Source organism: Mustela lutreola, chromosome 1 (genome assembly GCF_030435805.1).
Source record: "Mustela lutreola isolate mMusLut2 chromosome 1, mMusLut2.pri, whole genome shotgun sequence".
NCBI classification, from domain to species: domain Eukaryota; kingdom Metazoa; phylum Chordata; class Mammalia; order Carnivora; family Mustelidae; genus Mustela; species Mustela lutreola.
In genome coordinates, this window is record NC_081290.1 from 245,223,419 (window position 1) to 245,242,984 (window position 19,566).

General features: G+C 48.6%; 1 protein-coding gene across 4 annotated transcripts in view; it reads left to right on the top strand.

Moving 5' to 3' along the window:
• INSC (INSC spindle orientation adaptor protein) overlaps nucleotides 1-18,719 on the top strand; it is a 120,458-nt gene extending 101,739 nt beyond the window's left edge. For all 4 annotated transcript variants that reach the window (XM_059137002.1, XM_059137026.1, XM_059137010.1 and 1 more), the window contains 4 exons: nucleotides 6,258-6,324; nucleotides 10,403-10,558; nucleotides 12,048-12,124; nucleotides 18,148-18,719. In XM_059137002.1, the coding sequence (XP_058992985.1) occupies nucleotides 6,258-6,324; nucleotides 10,403-10,558; nucleotides 12,048-12,124; nucleotides 18,148-18,276 (429 nt within the window). In that variant the 3' untranslated portion in view covers nucleotides 18,277-18,719. The remainder of the gene's footprint in view (nucleotides 1-6,257; nucleotides 6,325-10,402; nucleotides 10,559-12,047; nucleotides 12,125-18,147) is intronic.
• The last annotated feature ends 847 nt before the right edge of the window (nucleotides 18,720-19,566 follow it).

A 19,566-nucleotide genomic window follows, 5' to 3' on the forward strand; every position in this document is an offset into this window, starting at 1 on the left:
CCACCCTCCCCTCTTTCCCCCCAAGTCTGGGCCTGGCACGTCCCCAACCCTCTCCATCCTCAGGACAGCTTCACCTTCTGCCCACCTACTTGGTGACTCAGAGCAGCCACTTAGCTAGGGAAAGCGCACCCATTAAAGAAACAAATGGCTCTTTCCTGTGGCAGGGGGAGGATTAAAGTGATCAGAGAGCTCTCTGTAATGAAGACAACGAAGATGAATTAGGCACTGAAGTGCTCACCGCCCCCTGAAACACTTAGGAAATTAAATGCCTCGAGGCTTCCGGTAATGCGTCTGCCAGTGACGCCAGGACTGTGCAGAGCTCCCGGGTCTTGGATCTCTATTTTGTCCACCTCCGCATGGCCATTTCCGTGAGAACCCCTGTCACCCCAGCAAGCTGAATTCCCTTCAAGAGCCTGACAAAAGCCTTGATTGCCATGTCATCTTGTACCCAGCATTGGGTTGTGGACAGGGCTGAGGGCTACCTTGGGTGTGCACTCTTCATCCCCGCCCCACCCCCACCCCTGCTGCTAATGTGGGGGAGGTGGACATGGTCATGCATCCAGAACCCCCTGCCTCACCAGACAGCTGCATGGCCTGTTTTCATTCCCGGGAACTATGTTCTAGGGGCCACGCTGCCCAGGGAATCCAGCCACAGCCACGACCTGGGGCTGCTTCATCTCTGCTCTGCCCCAAGGCAGTGGCAACCTAAGATGACAGGGACCCAGTTATCTGATCTAGGCCACCACAGAAGCTTTCCCTGAGCATGACTTTCTGTGACCTTTCAGAAATAATTGCTTTCATAGAGGTGGAAGGTACCGGTTTCTGCTTCCCATGAAAACGCACATTGCATTGGTTTGTATTTTAGAATGTTCAGATTTTGTGGCATTTCTGAAAACTCATTGTGAATACTATCATCGGGAACCCATTATCAGAAATGCCAGTTAGTAGGGATTATAATCGACTCACGTTGCAAAGGCCCCTCTCTACTGTATAAAACCCTTCTATATACCTATGTGACACACGGAACATAGTAGTAATGGTAGAGGCTTTGGGTTCAGACAGACCCAAATTCAAATCCTGGCTCTGCCACTTGCTAGCTGTGTGACCTTAGACAAATCACTTAACTTCTCTGAGCCATAGGTTTCCTCATTTGTGTAATGGGGATAATCTCTTTCTTCCCCCTTCCTGTCATTATGATGATTAGATGACAGAAGGCTCATCAAGTAGTCGGAAGCAAAGCAGATACTCAGTGATGAATGGAGCTGGGGTCTGTGATAGAACCAGGAACTGGGATGGGTCTGAGATGGAATGTCAGCTTTGGGGAAGGAGGGTGACGCCAAACATGGAGGTGATGTGGGGGTGGTGCGTGTAGTGTGGAGTCAGGCAATGCATGTGTTGCTCCAGTCTGTGTGGGTAAATGCAAATTGTGTGTGTGGATCGGGGAGTGGGGTTTCGGGGGTTTTTGATAAAGACTAAACCAGCATCACAACACCCAGTCCTGACCTGCCCCTCTTACAGAGCCAAGGGAACACTAAACACAGAACCTGTAATCTGGCATTTACCCGTTCTCGATCCTATGAGGCGCACACCCCAACCTCGATGCAATCCCCGAGCACTGTCCTATGGCTTAGTTCACCAACAGCCTGGGACCTACATCCAAGACAGTGTTATGGCCTTTGTGGTTCTCTCTCCTGAGTCCAAATCCCAGCCCTCTTGTCTTGTCTCTCTGGTGGTGAGGAGGGAAGGCTGGGTCTGGAAGATCCAAGTTCCTGAGAGTGGGATCTGTGTTTTTCTCGGGCCTAGGCAGGTGCTCCTGGTGTCTAGGCCTGCCCAGTTCCCAGCTCCCTGGCCCCTGACCATGCCTAGCAGATAGAGTGAGAGGCTCAGGAGAGAGAAGCAGAGGCTGCGCCTTCCCTTGCACTGCCTTGTCTCCCTGGCATTGGGGAAGAAAGTGCGTTCAAAGAGACCACATCCTTCCGCTCTTGGAAGCGGAATTCTTCAGACCAGTGTCCGGTGTCCTGTGTCCTTGTCTTGACTGGTTTTTTTTTCCTTTATTTTAAAGATTTCATTTATTTATTTGACAGGGAGACACAATGAGAGAGGGAACACAAGCAGGGGGAGTGGGAGAGGGAGAGGCAGGCTCCCCACTGAGCAGGGAGCCTGATGCGGGGCTCGATGCCAGTACTCTGGGACCATGACCCAAGCCGAAGGCAGACACTTAATGACTGAGCCACCCAGGCGCCCCTTGACTGTTTATGTTTTGTTTTGTTTTGTTTTTATTTGTTTGTTTGTTTTTGGTTTTTTGGGGGGGGGGTAGAGAAAATGGTAAGGAGGGACGAAAGCAGGACAGAGAGAAGCACTGGGCTCCCCCTAGAGGCTGAAAGAGATTTTGCTGGCTGCTGTTGACACTGTTGCTCTAGCTTTTAGAGAGTAAACACAGTGATGGTAGAAATCTAAATATTCCATCTAGCAATTAAAGAGTAATTCTAATTACAGTCATGTGAAATGTTGGCCTTTTTGTCCTAATTACTGCACAGCATAAAAGCAATCATAACTTTTCATTAAATGCATCTCAGATTTTCTGTGTTGTGAATTCTCTCATATGAGCACACCTGTTCCTTTTATTCGGGATCATCCTCACTTGATTTTTATAGGATATGGTCTCCCTAGTTTACAATGTAAAAAATGTTAGTTTACAAGATAGAAAATGAAAGGGACAGAGATAGAGTCAGAGTGTGATCACAGGCAGGCTTTGTTGAGAATGTAAGACCAGCCTGGTTCATGCCTTGGGATCAGTTGCAGACAAATGTTCCAGGGGCATCTGCCCTAGGCCAGCATGAAGTAAACCTTTTTCTCTCTGTGTGTGCTGACATCAAAAGGCTTTACCAACTTCCTTCTTACCACATGGGGCATTTCTTCTTGAATCAGTGACATGGGAGGTCCCCTGCTAATTGGCTGGGCCAATTTGCTATTCCCCCCAGTTTTTCTAAGGTAGGCAGTCTTTGGGAGGCCAAAGGAAAAATGCCACAGAGGTAATGAGCACAGAGTTTTTTTGTGGTGGGGTGTGGGGGTTCTCCACTGGGAAGGGCTCCTTCTGTTCTGGGATCTCGCCTCCCTTCAGGAATGATTTCCCATTAACAGCACATTTGGAAACAGGGGGTGCTGCATTGGTTAGGACTCCTTTACATAATCCTTGAAGCTCTGGATACTTTCAGGCTCTGTTTCCCAGAAGGAAGTTATGCTCATTTTGTTTAGCAGAAGTTCTGGGTGTTTGACAAAATATTAGCTCATTGAATGCTTGTAACTATCTTACGAATCATGTTATACATTTATCCTGTTGTAGACCAAATAATGACACACACATCCCCAAAGAGGTCCACATTCTCATCCCCCAAGCCTGTGTTCTATGTCATGTGGTCAAAAGGATTTTGCGAGTGTGATAAAGGATATTAGTAAAGGAATATTACCCTGGATTATCGATGCGGGTCTAACCTTACCACAAGGGTTCTTATACAATGAGGCAGGAGGGGCAGGGTCAGAAAGTGAGCTCCGAGTGAGGAAGCAGAGGTCAGAGAGCTGAGAGCCAAGTAATGCGAGTAGCCTCTAGAAACCAGGAACGGCTAGGACGTGGATTTTGCCCTAGAGCCTCCCGAAGGAATGCATCACTGCTGATAGTCGGGTGTTAGCTCCTCGAGACCTGTGGAAGGCTTCTTACCTTCAGAACTACAAGGGAAGATTGTGTTGTTTTAAGCCTGAGCCTGTGGTAATTTGTTATAGCAGCAGTAGAAAACTAATACACCTTCATCAACCAAGGAAAGGCTAAATACCATGGCCGAGATCCTATGGAAAAGAAATGATAAAGCCAGGATTTGGAACTAGGCTGATCCCTGTGTTTAGCCATTACGCTGCACTGCCTCTCACCTGGGGCGTCTCTTGAGACTGATATCCTCTGTATTCACCAATTAACTGCAGAGGGAATAGTGCCCTTTCACTCAGGAGGATTAGAACTTAATTGAAAATCAATTAATTAAGACAGGATTAAATCAGCCTGGGCCAAGGGGAAAACTTCCCAGCTCTTGCACTATCCCCTGACGGCATTGTTATCATGTCTCCAACAAGGTAAACCATTTGTTCCTAAAATCCCATTCCTGCACTTGACTTCAAGAAGTATTGATTCGCTTTCCCCACTACTTCACAGGGCACATGCAAGGATGTTTCAGAAGGGGGACTCAAAGCAGGGCATAATTGGCATTTATTCAAATTGTGCTTAATTGAATACTTCATCTGAACCTCAGAAAACCACATGGGGTACAGGCTTTGCAAAGAGGAAGTAATTTTCATTAACAGGATCTAAATTAGTCTGGCACAAAGACCTACCTGGGCCCGTGACACAGCTAGTAATTGCCGCGTAATGAACCTGGTGCTGCAGACAAAGGTTTCCTTTTCCTTTTTTATTTTGTCCTTCCTTCCTTGCTTCCGACCTTCCCACTTGGATCTGTGTGTCCAGGAAGTGTCTTTATTTGGAATGGCTGGCTGGTGACGGTTGGGGCATGGTGGGTCTGGGTGGTGGGAAGAGAGGTTGAGCACCCTGCTACTGTTAACGGCCCATAGAAGGCCATTGAACCACAGTCTGACCCAGACTTGGCCTCTCGTTTCCTTGCTCATAAGACTGTGCACTTTAAGCCTCTTGGGGAACCTTCCATGTTTTAACTGTATCTGTGACCTATATTTTTCCTTTAACTCCTTCCCCTCAGCCCATACACACTCACTGTCTGAGAAGAGGAAGAAAAAGAGCTTCTAGGGACGAAGCCTTCATAGAACATCTGGGGGGAGGGGCAGAGTTGTCTATGGGATAGAGCTTTGGGGGTATTCTCTCGTTCCTCCCCTGGCAGCCCATCCCAGCATGCTTAGCCAGGCCCCTGACCAGGGCTGAGCCTCAGGGATGACACACAGCAGCCTAAGCATACATATCCACATATCCTTTTTCAGCATGTTTAGTGGGGATGGGGGTAGATACTCTATTAATATGGCAAACTTTTTCTTTTCTGTGCAGAAGAAGAGCTTTGTTATATGCATTTTTTATGCAGAATAATATGCCAGTATTGAACCAATTAAAATCTAGATAATACTCTTTCTTGGTAAACAGCACATTACTATGCATTATCCAGTTCTAGAACTGTCCTCCGTAGACTGTCAGCTGCTGCCTCAGAGGTGGGGACATGGCCTCCAGTTATAATGTTTCACAAGCTTTGAAGAACCCTTTGGAGAGAGATAGGACTGCACCAGTGAGAAGTGTTTTCTGTTTTGTTTTATCATTTATTTAAATTACCACTCAAGAGTGCTGTCTGCTTCTATGGCAGTGGGTGGGTTTCATTTTGCCATTTATGTCTGGAGCAGTGTCTTGGGTGGTATCTGAGTTAATAGGCACCAAGTTTCCAACATTTTCCAGTGGTGTTTTGGCATCTTACAATTTGGGGGTCTATAAGCGGTCCCTTGATGGCCCATTCCTTAATCCAGTTTTGGGCCGTGAGTTGTCTCTGCAATCTTGACTATGCCAAGGGGTCGGGGTGGGGTGGGCTATTGGCTACCCAGCCCACATGGTTGTAACCAGGCTCGTTATCCACCTGACTTCATCATATCTTCACTACAGACAGAGCCCTTCAGGGATGACCAACAGGCAAGGATCGTAGACTGCAGACTCGTAAAGTCAGCTGAGCAAGAACTTTCTCACCAGATTCCATACAATACATGACACTTGTGGTGTAATGCTGCCCTGTAATCTTACTCATGTCCTATAACTTGACGTTGATACCCATTAATTTCAGGCTGAAAGTAGGTGGGGTTCACTATCAGGGGAAGAAGCTAGGATGAGTGAAACCCAAGCCAGGGGAGGGGCTAAGAAGGAGTCAGCCGGTTCTGTCTGCATTTCAGGATCTGGAGCTAGGTATACCCAGTAGAAAGGTGATGGGCCCCCCATCTTCACTCAAGCCACACTGCTTTCTCCAGTGGAGTCTTGGGGCCCCCAGGGGCCACCCCAGTGCCACATGCTGCTGAGTGGGAACCAGTGACTGGGGGAGGCACATGTGGGAGGCAGGAGCCCATGGGGACGGAAGGCCATACCATGGGAAGATGGGTCATGCAGATGGAAAGACCCATAAGCTAAAGGAAAGCTTCGTAGCTCCGGGCTCCCCTGTCTATAGAGAGCACCGTCCGGCTCCAGGGTGCCCGTTTTTCAGATTCCCAATTCTCTTTTCCAGATTGTGACCATCTTGGCAAACATGTCTGTCCTCGAGCAGTGTGCCTCTGACATCATTCAGGAGAATGGTATGTCTTTTCAGCACTGTGTACCTTGCATGGATTACATGGCTCTCCAGGACCGTGTGCCTTTGTGTTTGTGTGAAGGCCTGTGTGTCGGTATGAGAATTGGGGGTGTGTGTCTCCACACTTACATGATCATGTGTGTGTTTGTGTGTATGCATATGTGTAGAGCCAGGCCAATGTGTAAGTGCTTGTTTGCTTTCAATGGACTTCAGTCCTCGTGGGACACAGGCACTGACTGAGAAGACAGAGCCCGTCAGATGACGCCGGTGGCATGCTGGAAATAAAGCAGGGCGGGGGTAAAGTACACCCAAGCTGAGGGGTTAGCAGGTGCTATTTTAACTAGGGTGGTGAAGAGTAGACACATATTTCATTATGATCCAAAAAAGGAAAAATCTCTCCCTGCCAGAGGATATGTTTGAACTTTCGATCGTTCGTATCATATCGGCCTCCCTCAGAAAACCGGAGCTCCTGAGGAAGGTGAGGGTGGGGGAGCAGACCTGACCCCCGGACCCCTCCCCCGAGAGCATGGCCATCCCCCTGGCTCCCTGGTCCCGCTTGCATCCAGGGTGTCCGCAGAGTCCAGGTGAGGTGGACCGGGTTTCGCTGTGGGGGGAGCAGCCTGCTCTGTCTTTGCCTCTGTGGGAGGAGAGGACAGGTCTGCCGCCCTGCAGCTGGGGTAGCAAGGGCTTCCTGTGACTGGGAAATAAGGGAGCAATTAGCAGCTGGTTGGAAACCCGAGATGCTAATGAGGACGAGTGAGCTGAGAGCCCGGGGCCAGCTGCTTCTGCTCTTGTTAAACCCCCTTCTCTCAGGTCATCCTGCTGTTTTAACAAACACACACATTCCCCATCCCCCATTGCCCTATCATTAATTGAAAGACATCATTTTGAGTTAATTTTATGTGATTGAGCTAATAATGAAAAACTTTACTGAGCCAGCTGAGGCTAAGAGACTGAGGGGTGTCATTCGAGGCCCGTTCCTTCCGCACTCAGAGCCTTAAGTTCAAGTGGTCAGCAGCGGCAGGTCTCCAGAGGCCTATGGATTTGGGGTCAGAACATCTGGCCTCTGTAGGGGGTTTGATGGCTTACAAAGGGCTATTGACAAGCTTGTTCAGTCAGCAGTTAGAGACCTACTCCAGGCCCAGCATTGTGCTGAACAAATGCACACAGAGGTAAAGAAATCCTTGGCTTTGTCCTGGCAGGAGAGCCCAACTGGGTCAGAGTGATAATGTGAGATAGGGTGAAATTGACAATAAAACATTGCAGCCGAGGGAGGGGCGTCACGGGGGGGAAAACTGGAAACAGGCTGGGCTTGAATGCTGGCCCTGTAATTTACTAGCTGTGTGACTTCTGATTTTCTGTTTGCAAAATGGGAATGTACCTAGCTCCCTGACCGATGTGAGGATGAATAGGCAGCTTGTTAGAAGACTATCTGGCAAAGAATGGACGCGGGGCCAAGGGTGCCTGCTCTTTCAGGAAACAGTGGCCGTCTCACAGGGCTCAGCTAAAGAGTGTTTGATGGGGCAGAACTGGAGGGATGGGCTGTGGTGGTGAGGCAGCCAGCCCCAGCGGGAGCTCAGTGGGACCCTGGACGGAACAAGACAAGGCTATTGTGGGGACTGGGCTTTGAAAGGCAGTCCTCTTACTAGGAGTGCCTGAGACTCTGACGTGGCAGAGTCTCTGTCCTGCCTGAATTGTGTGTGAGTGTTGGTGGTGTGGGCTGGAGGATGGGTGCCAGACGGGGGGTCAGAGACTGTGTTGCTGTCACCCCTATAAGGGGAGGCAGGCCAGGGCAGCCCAAGTTCTTACCTGTCAATCCACTGACATCAGTATCCCTCTTGAGTCTTCTCCCGTAGGGGCTGGGCTGAGATGGAGAGAGTGTTGGGGAGGGAACAGGGCCTTGGGGTCTGGTCTCCGAAGATGTAACTCCCAACCTTCAGGCAATTTTTTTGGCATTGAGCCTGTGCAGGACTTCGAAACAGTCTGGATTTTCCTAGGCAGCCCCAATTTTATGGCATCTTATCTTTTTCTAGATAAGACTTACAAAGTATATATTTAAAGGAAACTTAGATTTTATACATTTGTAGGACTTTTCACGTGAAGGCATTCATATTCATTCATTTGATATTTATTCAACAAATATTTGAGTGAAACACTATTCTAGATACTTCAGCTATTTCCATGAAGGAAATGGACACAAATCTTACCCCTTGGGGTTTACCTGCTAGTAGATGAGAAACTATTTGATTCTTTATCAGATCCCAGGTACTAAGTGGGGGTAGGGAAAATGGCTTCTTTGTTAGGAACCTTAACCAGGAGTTAGTAAAATTTTCTGAGCCTGTGGCACTTCTCAAAGTTGTCATTGTGGTGCCCCTTGTTCATGTGCCCACAGGCTATAACATACACACCTCAGGACATTCATGGTTTTGACCTTGTCTTAGGGACATTGTGGACATAGGGAGCCTGAGGACTATGTTTCATTCAGTGGTCCGTGGGAGGCTTGGGAAGAGAAGCACCTTGCCCTAAGGTTAGCAGGTGTGGTGCCAGAGGTAAGAGGGACTGGGTCCCTTGAGCCTGTAGGAAGGAGGAAGGGGCATTTATTTACGAAGCTCATCAGAAAGATAAAAGGCTCATCCCTAGGACTGAATAGTCCCAGGGCCATAACTAAGTGACCTATAGCCCCTGTGCATTGGCGGGATCTAGGAGAGTTAGAAATCACATTTGGCTCAAGTATGATTCAGAGAGGCATGTGGCTAAGGTCTTGGACTGGAACAGACTCCTGTGTGAACTTGGGAAATCATTTTCTCTCTCCAGACCTTGGGTGCTCTTCTGTGAAATGGGGGTTAGGGGGGTTGGGCTAGATCTCTAAAAATCCTTCTGGTTCCATGGTCAGAGGTTCCAAACTTAGATGCCTGTAGACCCAGACAAGTAATATGAATGGATGACGTAGACTCAGCAGGGACCAAGCCAGCCTCACTTAAAAGAGGGAGCTTATAATAAGCTTCAGCAAATTGTCATGAAGAAATGTGGGCCCAGTGTGAAGTCAGGAGGCATTTTTTTTTTGGAAGCTGGATTTTGATGGAAATCTGAATTTTAATGGAAGTCTTCCAATTTTCATAATAGAAAAAAATTTTAAAAATGTTTAGACAGTGTGTGGAGCAACAAAGCAACGTAAAATATATCCGTAGGCCATGTCTGGTTCAAGTTCCAATCTGGCAGGTGCCACTGGGAGTAGGGAAGGGGATGTGGGCTGGGGTAGGTAGGAAACACCTCTCCTAGGAGAAGGACTTTTACTACAACCTGCAAGATGGGAATTACTTAAATAGAGTATGAGAGGGAAAAGGACATCCATGCAGAAAAATTAGGTGGCAGAGGCACAGAGGTGGGAATCAATGTGGAGATGGGCTTATGGGGCAATTAGAAGACAGATCTGGATTCAGGGGAGGGCGGTAAGTCCTTTCAGCTGACCCAGTTCAGGTGTACAGCTCTTAATCCAGTTACCTTCCCTCCTCCTGGGCTTGAATTCCCTCTAAAACATTTGCTCTGTTGGTTATCCAGCCCAGGTTTGGGTCACCTCCCCTGGCGCCCCATCCCCTCTGGATCGATCTCAGGTGCAGCTGAATCAGAGATGGAGGAGGCTTGGAGAATAACCAGATTACCTGAGTTCTGATGCCAGCTCCCCAGCTACTCCAGGTGTGACCCTGGAGAAGAGACTTCCCTTCTCTCTGGGCCTCACAGTAAACTATACTAGTATCTAGTTCATGGGGCTACTGGGAGGTTTTAGGGGATCATGCATTTATTGTGTATTCAATATAGTGTCATGCATATAATAGAAGCTCAGGAATCACATTTTAAAAATGAAAAGGGATATCTTCCCTTGTCCCTTCCAAGTATAGTGACTTAGTACGTGGAGTCAGAGATATCCTCAGGGCAGAAGGAGGAGAAGCGATGGCCTCATCCAGCTTCCTTCCTGGGGTGGAGACCCCCTAAGTCTCCAGCTCTTGCAGCTTTCTACCCAGCTGGCTCCCAGGGGAAGGCTCCCTGCTGGGGCAGGTGCCACCTGTTCTTTGCCTCCTACCCAGGGGTCCAGCTAATCATGGGCATGCTGTCCGAGAAGCCAAGGTCTGGAACGCCTGCCGAGGTGGCGGCTTGCGAGCGAGTCCAGCAGAAGGCTGCGGTGACCCTGGCCCGTCTCAGCCGAGACCCAGAAGTGGCCCGGGAGGCTGTGCGGCTGAGCTGTAAGTGGTGTTGTCTGCGGCAGGAGTGGGGGGAGGGCGGGTGTGGGGAGAGGAGTAGCCCCGGTTTCATGGCAGCCGCAGATGACTCGGAGTCAAGCCTGGCAGAGGTGAGCCGTACTCTCCCAGGGCCAGAAACACTGGAAAGGGGGGCCAGGTACAGTCCCTCGTCTAGCTTGTAAGCTGGGGCCAAAGCTAGAGAGGAGAAGGCCCAGAGAGGCTAAAGTCGGATGGAACCGTGACTCCCCTGCAGACTTCCCATTTAGAACCCCGTTCCTTCATTCACTTGTTCCATTCCATCCTTTACTCCCACACTCGATTATCCGCTTCCTCTCGTGTCTCCTTACCTGCTCATTTGTTGATTCACTCATGACCTCATCCTTTTGTTCATTCATTAACTCATTCGTTGCTTCTTTTACTCACTTTTCGCTCATTTATTAATTAATTCACCCGTTAAATCACTCATGCATTCAGTTCATCACATTTACTCAGTGGAGGGGTTCAGAGCACCCACTGCCTGCTCGACTCCGTCCTGGCCCCTGCAACTGTCACCCTGATGGTAACATTGTCCTGACCACTGGGGCTTACAGCCTCACGGCGTGGCAGATGTGGGAAGGAAAACGTGCGCTTGAAGACCGCAGAGTGATGTTCAGAGCATGCCCCAGTCTCGGCGCAGAGGGGAGGTAGCTCACATTTATCCGGGTGGGTCAAGGAATGTTCTAGCAAGGAGGTGAGGCCTCAGCCACGGTTTGAGGCCTTATTGCAGTGTGGTGGTTGAGAAAGGATGCCCCAGGTAGGGGCACGGGGACAGGCATGGCCTTGCTGCCCATCATGCAGGTCCCTGGCAAAGGACATGAGGTGGCCCATGCTTCCAGCTCCAGAAAGGCTTTCTGGAAGGTAAACATACAAAATGTGTCTCTATACCTTTTTAATTAATATCTCATGAGTTGACTTTTTGTTTTTGCTTTTTGAAGTTTGTAGAAAGTCCCCTTATATTGAAAAGCACAGGCCTTTATTTACATTTCTTCTGTAAGGGCCAAGGAAACATTAGCCTCCTCACTCTAAAGTTTTCTGTCATCTTAGCAGTAACATATTTTCTGACTGAGGTAGACATTTGGGGGAAAGCAGTATTGGGCAGTCCTGCTGATAATGACGTAAACATCTGATAGAGTTCCGGCAAAATCAGAAATACCCACACAGGAAGTTCTCTCCCCGAGGTCCCCCATATACCCTGTTGCAGTCTTCCTGAGCTCAGTGCGGGCCCTGACCCGGGTCTCCTCCTACCCGAGGGAGCAGGAGGTTTCCACCACAAGCTCCTCCAGGGCGGTTCAGCTCCCATTCCCCAGCTGGTTGGTGAGCTGGTGGGGCCCAGGAGTCACCTCCCTCTACAGCGCCCCACGTAGAAGGCGTGAGGGAGAGGGAGCATCTCTGGGTCAGACCTGGCCGGGTCCGTCCCCTTCCTGGGCTTGACGTTCATGTGTGTCTCACGCAGGTATGTCCCGCCTCATCGAGCTCTGCAGGTCGCCCTCCGAGAGGAACAGCAGTGATGCTGTGCTCGTGGCCTGTCTGGTGAGTTCTCCAAGGTCCCCTGGCTTCCTCCCCAGGCTTTCGGAACTGCAGGCCAGGGCCAGGAGAGCAGCTGAGGCCTCAGTTGCCCTGCATAAGCCATAGACTACTCTGCAGTCAATTTTTCTCTTCAAAATGGTGATAAGGGTGTTTCACTCATTCACGAAACTGTGAACAGAAAAGGGGCACCTGGGTGGCTCTGTCAGTAGGGCATCTGACTCTTGGTTTCAGCTCAGGTCGTGATCTTAGGGTCTTGGGATCCAGCTTGCATCAGGCTCCCTGCTCAGTGGGGAGTCCACTTGTCTTCCTTTCCCTCTGCCCCTCCCCCCAGCTCATGCACACACACTCTCTCTCTCAAATAAATAAATCTTAAAAACAACTGTGAAGAAAATGATATGGGGTAATACATATGGGAACCCTCCCTCCAACCTGTGCTTTTAGGAACCATGAACCTTTGAGGTTTTGAGGAGTCTTAAGAGCACACAGAGAGCAGGGTGTCTGGCGGGTGGAATGCTGGGAGCTGGCAGTGACACCATGATGCTTGCAGCAACAGGAGCTAGGGTGTGGAGGTCTCCTGCCTGTTCTAAAGGGGACACTGGGAGAAAAGCCTTCCATCCCCTTGGACAGAGCCCGTTTACTGGAGCCCTTTCAGTTCTGTAGCTCCCCCCTCCTTTGTGGAATAGGACTGGAGGCAGTAGGACAAGACAAAGAGTGTTATTCACCGGGATCTTCAACCTGAACCAGACAAGTGCATCTCACAAGGTCCCCACCCAACTTCTCCTTGCTGCTTGAGGCCACCATGAATGAATCCCCTGTACCAGCTGGGGGTGCATGTTTTGTCTCTCTTCATTCCTCCATGCAGGAGCTATCCTAAATCCCAAAATAGAACAGCCTCCAGTTGGAAGCATGAGGGGGCAGGGAAACCAATGTATAAACAGGTCATTTGGCTTTCAGAAGGGAGTGCCAGATTCTTGGTTGGTCCTCAAAGAACATGGGGGTAGTAATGGATCTGGAAGACCTTTGAGCTGGGTCACAGTAAAGCCCGCTCTGCATCCCATTATTTTCTAGACTAAGCTCATCTCATTTTTAGGAGCTCCTGATAGACATTGTATGTTGTGAAGACAGGAGGGCATTGCAGTAAGACACACCTGTCTTGGTTTTGCCATTAATGAGCTGTGTGACATTGAGTAGGACACTAAGCGCTTATAAATCTTATTCAGTACATATTTACTGAGTGATTCTGTGTGCCAGGTACACTTCTAAGCTATGGGGATACAGCTTTGGAGGGAAGAAAAGACAAACATCTCTGTTCTCATAAGGTTTTGATTCTGGTTCATGGAGAACCTTAACTGTTTTGTGCCTTTGGTGATCTGGTAGAGCTTCTAGATCCCTTCTAAGAATAATTTTTAAATGCATAAACCAAAATATATAGGATTAAGGAGACTAATTCTATTAAAATAATCATTAGAGTATTTATACATGATGTATTAATATATGTACTTTTAATGAACACATTCAATAAGAGAAAGCATGGGTCTAATGAGGATTATAATCTTGACTAGCAGTAAGCATAAATGGTATCTGACAGTACCTTCGACAAGAGTTACTCTGTGACTTTTATTGGCTCATGAGTTGCAGGAATTGTTGAGACTTCGCAGTCTAGCAGCACTGGCAACTGAAGGAGATGCTAATTTTCTGTTGGAGGTTAGTAGGTGGAGCGATGTAATTTTCCCCTCTAAGTTCACAGAACTTCTTAATTCTGTCTGGCTTAGGGAGTCAAGTGGAGAGAGCTAATGGGGGGCAAACACAATCATTGACCCCAACTGCCATTATCTCCACAACTCAGCGGGCCCACAGTGCCCAGCACTATGAGGCCCCGAGGCAATAGTGGGGAGCCATAAGTCTCCAAGCAGTATGTGGGCCTGTCACAGTTCCTTGTCCATCGCCATACTTAGTTTGAAGTAAAACATGCAGAAGGGCTTGGCCACCATCTTTAATCACTCGAAGGTCTTCCTGGTGGAAAGGGGATTACATTTTTCCTGGAGGGTGGGTCATGGGATGCTGAAGAGAGCTCCTCCCTTCCTAATCCACCCTCCATGTGGCTTCTGGGGTAACCCTAATTTTACAGTTACGACACTTCTGTCACGGAAGTGGGCCCTTCCATGATTCCCCTTATTGATGGCCTACCATCTCCAGCCCTACACAGGCTGGCTGGAGCACACCGCCGGAGTCAGAAAGCCTCCCACTGCCTCCTGGCCCTGTCCCGCTTGGCCAGGCCAGAGTGCTGAGAGCCACCCTGACGTTGCCCTGGCCCCTGTCCTCAGCAGATGCCCTTTCTCTCCCTCTGCCAGCAGCCCCTTCAAGGTTTAGACGAGACTTCCTCTAGTCTGTGAAGTGTCCCAGGAACCATCTGTGGCTCAGAGGCAGGGAACACACAGTGTGCACCCGGGCCTACAGGCTGGGATTTTGTTTTCTTTAGTAGGAGGCAGGTTATGTGATCCAGGATACCAGGTGTTAGAAAGGGAGGTTCTTGGAATCCAAACCTAGGCCTGCCTGATGCCGAAGGGCTTGACATTATGGCCAGACCTTGTTTTCAGCCATGTTTTCTCCCCCATGTCTTATGGCCCTGGTCTTGCTACCTCAGCGCCTGGTGGGTTTTTGTGTTTCTCCCCAACTAGTCAGGAACCTCCTTAGGGCTGGGGCCCTCTTCCGGCTCTTGGTGTCTCCATAGAACCTTGGGTTTGGGGACTGTTTCTTGCCTGGCCAAGGGCTGTTTAGACTTGTCTTCCCATCCCAGGCCCCAGAATGGGCAGGTGTTGCTGATTGGGCTCCTAGAAGGGGCTCCACATTTGAGTGTAGGCCCCTGGCTGCTGCGATGGGGGCAGCTGGGTGGCTGGGCTGGCAGATGGAGTCGGAGGCTACCTCTCCTGCCTTCCCCATGGCCTTCTCCCAGGCTTCAACTGCTCTCTTCAGGTGGAAGGAGGACATTTCAATTATTGTCTCCCACATCTGGGAAAGTGGCAGTGCAGATTGCCTCTCGCAAACAGAATTGATTTTTCCTTAATGAGGCGGCTGCCAGTGGGCTGCTGGGCTTGGGTGTTTTCAGACTGTCTGGGAAGGAGATCCTGGGATGACTGGCTGTTAACCCTCCGAGGGAAGCAGGGGCCCAGAGACAGTCTTCAGAAGGGGGATGGGTCCTTTGAGCTCTGGGATGCTGAGGAGGGGGTGCTTTGAGTTGGTTTGGGTTCCCGTAGCACAGGCTTCCTGGGGACCCTGGGGAGATGAGGGTGTCTGTTTGCCTTTGCGCTTTTCAAGGTCTGTTTCTAGTTCGTTCCCTTTCCCTCCCCTCTTCTCCCTTTTTTTTAATCACCTCTTCTCTCTCTTTCTTTCTCTCTCTCTACCCCCATCTCTTGCTCTCTCACCCTAAAAAAAGAGAACTACAAGCCAGGGAGTGCCTGGGTGGCTCAGTCGGTTCAACGTTCAACTCTTGATTTCAGCTCAGGTCATGATCTCAGGGTTGTGAGATCAAGCCCTGCTCTGGGCTCCAGGCTCAGCCAGGAGGCTACTGGAACTTCTTTCTCTCTGCCCCTTCCCCCACTCTCTCTCCTTCTCTCCTTCCCTCCCCCCGTTTTTCTCTCTCTCCCCCTCCCTCTCTCTCCTTCTCTCTCTATCTCCCTCTCACCTGACCCCTTTCTCTCTCATTTTATCTTTTTCTCTCCTCTAGAGCTTGCCTCTCTCAGAGGTTTTCCTCTCTCCTTCTTTCCCTTTACTCCTTCTTGGATCCCCTCCACCCTCTCCCTGCTTCCCACTCCCTCCCTTCCCTCCCATTCTGGCTCCTCACCTGCTCCTACCTCCGTCCTGGTCCTGTCCCATTAGCTCCCCATCCCCAGGACACTTTCTTTATTTTTGTCACCATTTCTCTCTCTCTTTCCATCTCCCTCTCATGCCTGATCTCTTTTCTTTCACCAGTTCATCTCTGCCTCTTTGTTTTGACCTTTCTTCCGTGTTCCATTTCTCTGTTGTCTCTTTTTCTCTGTCTATTTTCTTCTTCTAACTCATTCTCTTTCCTCATGAGTCTATTTTCTCCCCATTTCTTTTTCTTGGTCCCTCCCTTTTGTTTTATTTTCCTCCCGATCATGTAAAATACCTCAGTGGCCTCAGAGCCTCCTCTACTGAAGATCTCAGGTTCCATTTTTTTTTCTGTGACAAGCCAAGGGTTATAGAGTTATTTCTCCCGGTTGGAGCCAAGAGGAATCAGGAAGTGCCACGGAGTTCAGCCTCCATAGCTCTTAGGGGAACTCCTACCCCAGGAGAGGCAGGACACACTAGAAAGGGATAGTCTCCTGGAGTCCACTTCTTGCCACTGGTGTTTCAGACCCTGCTTACGTGCGTAGAGACATAGGTCCCCTCTCCTTGATCTACCTTGGACATGGTGGCATCTGTTTGTCTGACAACCAACTTAAGCCTTCTTTTCTTTTTACCAACTTGGTAATTTCTCAGCAATAGGTGTAGGTAATGGGCCTCTGCCTGCCTTGTGCTCAATATAACCCCTTGTCCTGGGCTTGTACTAGTCTTCCTGTGTGGATGAGTATGAGGGCCTTGAAGTGGGACTGCTGTGGGATCTCAGGAAGGCCGTTTTCCCTTACAGAGCCTTTATCTCCTCATTTCCAAACCGAAGATCATGATACTTACCTTGTAGTAACCTATAGGGATTAAAATGAAATACTACGTGTAGATACTGAGTAGTGTTGGTATTCTTCTTCTTCTTCTTCTAATTTTTTTTTTTTTCTGCTTCTGCCATTCCAGATATTCCCCTCTCTTTGTTTCCCAGGTTGTGTGGGGGGGCGGGGGAGGGCGGTGAGGAGGGGGGTGCTTAATCTCCCGCCTTGCTCCCTGCTGTGTACAGGTCCAAGAAGAGGGAAGGAGTGAAAATTCACTGAGCACTTAGCAGGCACTGTTACAGGTGACTGATAGGCGCACAACCCACATGGAGTTTCAGGCTGCTCTAGCAATAGAACTCTGTTTAAAGCATTTCGTTTGTTCTTTTTTTTCCCCCCCTAACAGACATTTATTGGGCCCTATGCCAACCCCTGTCTTACCTGCTATAGATGCAGAGAAAAATAGAACAGAGTCTCTCTCTCTGAGGAGCTCAGAGTCTAGTGTGGCAGACAAACCCCTCAAAACCAGTTGCAGTCGAGGGTGAGAAGTTTGAGATCCACCCAGGGACCCAGGCTGCAGAGAGGAGGGAGGGACTGTCTCTGCTTCAAGGAATCGGGGAAGGCTTCCCAGAGGAGATGACGGTGGACCAGGCCCACAGGATAAATGTATCCGCTGGCTCAGAAAAAGTGGGGAGGAATTTTGTGTCATGGAGAAGAGCTGAGCAGGGGTGCGGGGACCTAAAACAGGATAGAGCTCTCAAGGAAGAATGAAATGCCCAGCGCAGGGGGACCTGGCCAGTGGCATCATCCATCCGTACCTCTCTTCCCAGCTCAGAACCTCAGTCTCCTTCAGTTTTATGACCTTCCTTCCTCTTTCTTTTCCCTCTTTCCCATCCCTTAATGCTTTGTCAGAACCTTGCTGAATGTATGGATCAATAAATAGCCCTTGCTATACTCTAGGGATCCAGAAACAAGGATATTGTTCCACTCATGCTCCTGTTAGTAACGGTCCTGGCATGAACAAATCTTGAACCTAAATACGTCAGCAAGTGGACCCGATTTTTTTTAATGACAGATGTTTAGAACGACCAAGTTCCTAAGCTGATTGAAAAACCAAGATGGCAGAACCATTATTAAGACCACGAAAGCGGTCAGATGACACCCACCATAATGATCAAGGTACACATGACACCAGATGGCCAAAAGGACCACATCACAACGGTGTCAGCTGACCGAAGTGATGATTGACTCAAAATGACTGCTACAGGAGCCACTTCCTGGAATGCACTTCGCGGGGCAGTGGAGGAGGATGCATGCACCTGAGCAGAGCCTGGTCTGACCTGTGTCACCTCTTCTGTTTCCCGCTAGGCTGCGCTGCGGAGACTGGCCGGGATCTGCCCTGAAGGCCTGCAGGACTCTGACTTCCAGCAGCTGGTCCAGCCCCGGCTTGTGGACTCCTTCTTACTCTGTAGCAACATGGAGGAGAGTTTTGTGTAGTGAGTGCGGGAGAGGAAAGGCATTGGGCCCCATTCTCATGCCCTCTCTGAGTATGTACCCATGAACACACCTGAGTACACACCAGCTCCCTCACCTCCTTATTTATACTTAATTTATTTTTTACAGGAAATGGACAGAGGGATAAATAGTCTAGCAACAGCATCAGGCAGTCTGTGGGCCTGGGAGTCTTTTGTATTTTTATCTTTGACTTCTGTGACTTTTCAGTTACCGATGTTGAAAGGCACAGTGCCTAACATCACCTATTATCATGGGCGATTTCCCTTCATCTTGCTTTTTCTACTCTCACTATATAATCTTGCTTCATTATTTCCCCTTTTGGAACCAAAGTATGTTTACTGCCCAGTAGCCTCTGACTTTTTTTTTTTTAAACATGTCTTGTTCTTTTCTAAAAGATTTTAAATAAATTTCATAGTTGGACAGAATATACTGGAAGGAAGGTTCTATTCTTTACCAAATGAAATCATACAGAATGTGTCTTTTATTTTCAGGTTATATTACATCTTAGACCAAATTCTTCAATCATAAGGTTTCATGCCCCCAAATCCTTTCCAACTATTAAAACCCTGTAGGGAGTTGTATTGCTTTCATAAGTGCACAAATGGGTCAAGTTCTGAAGGATTTAGTGAGAAATCAAAGAGATTTCCGAAGTCTCCAGAACCTCAGTTTCCCTAGACTTTTCTGCTCTTGTGTAACTTCCTGGCAGCTGGGATCCTCAGTAAATGATATCTTTTCAAAAGTGTACTTGAAAGTAGTAGTGTGTCAGAGCTGGTTCTTGCCAGCTTGCAAGGGACAACCGTGAGAATTTCTCTCCAATTCTGCATTCAGTGATCTCATTTTGGTAGCTTGAAATTGGCAATGGTGGGAGTATTTACATCTCAGAAATTAGATGATGTTATAACTGAGAGCTTTTTTTTTTTTTTTTTCCAGAGAGCTGGTTTGCCAACATCATTGCTTGAAAAAAAAAAAAAAAAAAAAAACAACTATAAATCCTTCTGAAAGGCTTCTTATCATCAGATTGTTATATGATTTTACACGATTCAAGAAACATGTCTCAAACTCCTATTACTAGTCTAAATGAGTTAACGTCATGTATCCTGTCCTGAGCTGTGCATTTCATATGCATGATCTCATTTATTTCTGATAATAATTACATAAGATGTCACTGTATTATTAAATCCTTTTGCCCAAGATCACTAACTAGTAAGTGGTGCTAGGATCTGAACCAGCAATATCTATTCCTGGAACCTTTGCTCTGAAGTCCTATGCTAT